Genomic DNA, 5692 nt, shown 5'->3' with positions numbered 1-5692 from the left:
TAATGCCATGTAAAAGCGATTGCGCGTACTTCAGCCTCAGTGAGTGAGGTATCACAGAGTGATACCGAGTGATACCAGCACTGCAACACTGCGTTCGGAGATAACGCGGCCGGTTCCAGTTCTGGACCACCACTAAGCTCCATTAGCTATTCTCTCTTTCCCTTGCTCCGGCATAGTATCCTAGTATTACTCTTTGTGTTCTTTACTATTAAAGTCGAACCTGTTCAAGAGTATACCTTCTCCGTCTCTGTGATTGCCTACAACAATTGGAACTCACCTACCTCCATCCTGACACTGTCCTATATTATATTCTTTGTATTGTATTTGTATTCTAATTTAGTTGATGTATTCCATTGTATTTTACTCTACTTGAATTGTGTTGATTGATGCACCACAGACCAAGACAAATTCCTTGTATGTGCAACTTAAGTGTACTTGCCAATAAAGACCTTTCTAGGCTTTCTGGTTCTGATTCAGAAAATCGATATGGTCGAATAAAATACAGATGTGGCGCTAGAGATAATGTCCTTCCTTTACTGTTATCCAGTCCATAGTGCCCAGTTTCTATTTTGAATTGTTCTGTTTGGCTTTAATTTAGTCCATTTTATCTTGTGTGGGCGTATTGTGGGATATACAGTAGAACATTTGGGACGGATGTACAGTAGCATACGGTAGAAAACATAATGGGTGAGCGATCATCGGTCTTTCATGTCCGCACAGCAGGATGGTTTGACAGACAGGGGTTGGAGGGGCGGGTTTAGTGGTATTCTGGAACACAATTTGCGGAGCGCATCTGTATCGGTCAGCAACGCGGTGATGTGGATTTGTGCGTGTCTTCCTCGAATGTGTGTCAAACTAATATTAGAAATCGTCTAAGAATATAGTGACTACTGTGTTAATTTAACGGGTTATCCAACCCGTTTACGGTAAGATTAAATGTAATTGGCAAATGTAGATAGATAGATGTGTTCGTCGCTCGTCTCTCTCTGGTAGACAAAAGAGCGGACATGGGTGTGATTTAAAGGGAGGGGATCAGCTGTGTTAAGAATGCGCTTCATTGTTAATTTTCTCTGACAACAAAGGCATTATTTAGTCAAATCTGTTAAAGCGATCGATATTACGTTTCCTGTTTTTAATAATGTAGGTTAGGCCTACTCATTTTTCTTATGCCAATTGTCGCTCGCCGAATCGGACCAATACGACATGCAAAGAGCAACATCTAATTTTAAACTAGAACAAATGTATCATGCGTTTATGATTTCCATTGTAATTGGTGTTTCTGCTGGCTCAGTTAGCCTAGATGCAATATAATATAGATCAGATAATAGATCCTTGATATAGATCTGTGAATTGTGCCAACGTGAATCGTTCATAAATAGGTCACGTGGACATATTGGGCTATTTGCTACTGTCTGTACTCTGTACATAATAAGGCCTGAATTGTATTTTGAAATAATTTAATAATTTTGAAATTAATTGAACATGAAGCAATAATCACAGCCCCTCTCTCTCTCTCTCTCTCTCTCTCTCTCTCTCTCTCTCTCTCTCTCTCTCTCTCTCTCTCTCTCTCTCTCTCTCTCTCTCTCTCTCTTTCATACAGCCAGTGCTTCTGGTCCCCTCCTGAGGTCGAGCACATACACAATGGACGGATGTGTCTTGCTCTGTGTAGCAAGTCACCATTAAGTCTGCACACTATCCCCCACTGTCAGTAGCCTGCAGCCAGTCAGGGAGGCTCAGCTGCGTGTCAGCATGGCCCAGGCTGAGGAGCCCCGGGCGGAGGGGGAGAGCAGCCCCCAGATGCTCTCCTTAAGGTCTGAGGCGTCAGGGAACCACGTGGAGGAAGGAGAACTGGGGCCCGCCATGAGGAGGAAGAGGAAGAAGAAGAAGGACCCTCGTCCCTCGTCCATCATCGTCTACCGCTCCGACGTGGAGAGGGCGCCCGGAGAGGACCAAGATGGTGAGGAGGGTGCAGAGAGGAGCGCGGAGGAAGGGGCTAAATTCCTAAGCACACCGACCCGCGAAGGTGAGAGTGACAGCCGTAGTACAATCTTAAATTTCGCTGAGTAAATTTAACTCAAACTGAGTGCATTTTACTCAAACTGAGTAAAATTGTACTCACTTGGGCTCAAATGGACTCCGTTTGAGTGAAATTTACTCTGCGAAATTTACTGTGACGTTAATTCTGACAAGCGGGAGTAATATGCGTATGATATTATGTGACACTTTCTTCATGTAGAGATCAAATTACATTTATCTGTCACCGTGAGATTACATGAACATGCCTACACACAAAAATCCTCCTTGACAGGTGGGGTACAGATACTATTTTCTAACCTTCAAATTATATATAATATTTAGGGCCTTTTAAAGGTGCAATATCATGTAACTTTTTGAGTGTACATTTTCCTCCTTGACAGGTGGGGATGTTCAACCCTTCTAGTGACAGAAAAAAAACGTGATTCTCTCTGCATGGTGTAGACCAGTGTCACATGATTCTGACCAGATCCTGATTATCAGTGCTTCAAAGCACTGGAACATTACTGAGAAAGATTACGATGTTCTAACCTTCAAATTATATATAATATTTGGGGGGCTTTAAAGGTGCAACATGTAACTTTTTGAGTGATGTGTCATGCTGGGTTTTGTGAAAATGCCTCATCTCAGACGGGAAGCTGCCATTTGTTTCTATGATGGGTCAACAGGAGGAAGTTGGAGCGTACCCCCCGACAGCCGCTACGTCACCCTGACCGGCACCATCACCCGGGGCAAGAAGAAGGGTCAGATGGTGGACATCCACGTCACGCTCACCAAGAAGGAGCTCAGGGACCTGGCCAAGTCCAGGGAGCGCCTGGACGCCGAGTGCGAGGCGGGCGAAGGCTCCAAGCGCACCTGCGGACTGGGCTTCTGCCAGGGCCCTCACGTGGTCCTGTGGAGCCTCTCCTGCGCCCCCGTGGTCTTCCTCCTCTCCTTCATCACCTCCTTCTACTATGGCACGCTCACCTGGTACAACGTCTTCCTGGTGTACAACGAGGAGCGGACGTTTTGGCACAAGATCACCATATGCCCCTTCCTCATCGTCTTCTACCCCATGCTCATCATGCCCATGGCGCTGTCGCTGGCCCTCTACTCTGCCGTGGTGCAGGTGTCCTGGGCGCTCGGCGAGTGGTGGCAGGTGGTGCGAGACCTGGAGAAGGGCTTCTGCGGCTGGGCCTGTGGGAAGCTGGGACTGGAGGACTGTTCCCCCTACAGCATAGTGGAGCTGCTGGACTCCGACACCATCTCCGGGACCCTGCAGAGCAAGGCCCCCCCCGGGGAGCTCGCTCAGACGTCCTCCGTGTGAGACTTACGCCAAAGCACGTGTTTACATTCACAGCGACGTGATGTCAGTAACTGGGATACTCCCAATTTGTTTTATTTTTGAGTTGCTTACATGGACTTGGATTCGTTACTTTTCCGGTTTATGAGGAACCTGAATAAGATGCCAGATATATACTTGTAAGCTGGGATAATGAGGCATGTATACAGCCTACATCAACTTATACAGTTGACTTTCACAGTCGACGTAAACTCAGTTTCCACTGTGATCTACTTGGAATATTGTGCTTATGCATTATACAGGGACAATGGTGAATCGGATATGAAGATCTAAACCTCTAAACGTACCCAGAATATATGGATATAGGATATGACTATTACCTACATGTAAACACAATACAATTCTGGGCTCATCTGACTGAAGCTTATTTTAGACACACTTGAGTAAATTCACCATATTCACACGATAGCCGCTTGCTCTTATGTCATGCAGGAATGGCTGCCGTGTGAATATGGTCAATGGGGTGACGTTCCCCCCTCCTCTTCAGGTCACTATTTCAGGTCACTACTCACTAGGTGGTCAGGCACTGGGAACTGATTCCAGAACAGCACTGTTAACTTTGAGAACCTGCTGTCTGCCATGGCCTCTCCCATGTCTGTGGTATTTTCCATGGCATAATGGACACTGATGCACGCACACGGCTATCTGAAACCTGCAAGTTGGATTGAATTTCACTTTGCTTGTAAATATTTATACTTATTTTAATGTATGTGGTGACTTATGTACTGTGCACTGTAATCATGAAATGGTATTATTTCAAAAACTTTTTTTTTACCCAAAGTGATCATTATCATCAAATGTACATTATGTTTTGAACCCATAGTTTTAAGGATAGGTTGACAAATCATAGATTATTTTGGTGTATTTGTTTTTGGTGTTTTTTTACACCCAGGTTGTCTTCACAATAACGCTACAAATTCAAGTGAAACAAGGTTCTCAATTACTCTTTGTTACAGTTTTCACATTCTCACGTTTTAAGTTGTTTTAATTTATTTTGATACATTTGAGTCTAGTAGACTAGCTCAAAAAGTGTGTTTTATATTGTCACAGATTCTACCTGCTGCGAAATACTTGATTATCGTTATTTCAGAAAGGCGGCCCGCAACGCTGATCTAAGAAAAAGAACAGGAAGATCTGGGTCCATTTTCAGAAAGCCCATCATAGTGGAGCACTGATCTAGAGTCTGCATGAAGTCCGACTCTAAATCAGAAGAGTGAACATGGGCCCAGATGGTATGTTGTTCAGGTAATCGGACGGTTTAAATATTTGGAACAGTTAAAAAAAATCATATTCAGGGTGAATTGAGTGAAGTGATGTTATTCTATTTTCATACTGTATAACAGGTCAGGGGTGGATTAGTGCTTGTGTGCTGTGACAGATGGTTAAGTGTGTATGGGATGCACACTCACTTTCCACATGACGTATTGGCTTCTAAAGCATGGTTTCTTAAACTACATGTGTGTGGGCCGGTGCCTGGGACCCAAGAAGAGCTGTGGGCCCTTGTTCGGAATGGTACCACTACCTACATGACAAAACTACAAGTAGGTTACTGGGCCTCGCTCTCATGGTCTGACCTCCCAGTGTGGGTCACAATCCCTGATCTAGAGGATGCAATGTAAAGGAAACCAATGAAGTAAACTTTCACAACAACATAGCTGTGCTGTTCTGTCATCACTTACCAGAGTGGGTTTAATATGGCAAATTAACTGTATTTATATAGTGCTTTTATCCAAAGTGCTTTACAACTTATGTCTCGCATTCACCCATTCACTCACACACCGATGACGGAGGCGACCATGCACGGTGCCAATCTGTTCATCGGGAGCAGTTAGGAGTTGCTTGCTCAAGGACACTTCGACACACTGCCTGGAGGAGCTGGAATCGAACCAGGTACCTTCTGATTACCAGACGACTGCTCTACCTCCTGAGCCACTGTCACCTTGTCACTGTTCTTCACTTAGGGTAATATTTGATTGATTGATGGATTGACTGACTGATTGATAGTAGCCTAAATGTCTGTTTTGCTAGGTCAGGGAATGTGTTAAACCAATATGTTTAACCCTGTACTGTTCTTGGATATGTGATTCACATCTTTACAGAACCGTGCCATAAATGGGCTAATGATATGATGTTCTCTTACCAGCAAGTCTGCATGACTAGTTTCACCCAAAATGAAAGGAACATCATATCTCAATGTGTGCGGACAGTTTCCCAGTTCAATTTCTCCTGCAGTTGGAATAAAAATATTTCCCGACTGCCTGCAGTGCAAGCATTCAAATGAACAGTAAGCAAGGCATTCATTTCATTGGAATATCT

At 44.3% G+C, this 5692-nt stretch overlaps 1 protein-coding gene across 1 annotated transcript; it reads left to right on the top strand.

The window, feature by feature from the left end:
• Nucleotides 1–788: 788 nt before the first annotated feature.
• On the top strand, nucleotides 789–4944 carry tmem169b (transmembrane protein 169b). The gene is made up of 3 exons (XM_084314890.1): nucleotides 789–926; nucleotides 1601–2023; nucleotides 2703–4944. The coding sequence occupies exons 2-3, from the start codon at nucleotides 1750–1752 to the stop codon at nucleotides 3338–3340; spliced, it is 912 nt and encodes a 303-aa protein (XP_084171016.1). The 5' UTR covers nucleotides 789–926; nucleotides 1601–1749; the 3' UTR covers nucleotides 3341–4944.
• Nucleotides 4945–5692: the final 748 nt, after the last annotated feature.

This window comes from Notolepis coatsorum (genome assembly GCF_963971535.1).
Source record: "Notolepis coatsorum genome assembly, chromosome: 5".
Taxonomy (NCBI): domain Eukaryota; kingdom Metazoa; phylum Chordata; class Actinopteri; order Aulopiformes; family Paralepididae; genus Notolepis; species Notolepis coatsorum.
The sequence above is the reverse complement of the archived record's forward strand: the minus strand, read 5'-3'. Positions and strand labels throughout refer to the sequence as shown.

What these genes read in the sequence shown, in the direction of transcription:
- tmem169b (XM_084314890.1), top strand. Translation starts at nt 1,750, where the DNA reads ATGGCCCAGGCTGAGGAGCCCCGGGCGGAGGGGGAGAGCAGCCCCCAG. An exon ending in AAGCACACCGACCCGCGAAG is followed by an intron (nt 2,024 to 2,702) that starts GTGAGAGTGACA and finishes ATGGGTCAACAG; the next exon opens with GAGGAAGTTGGAGCGTACCC.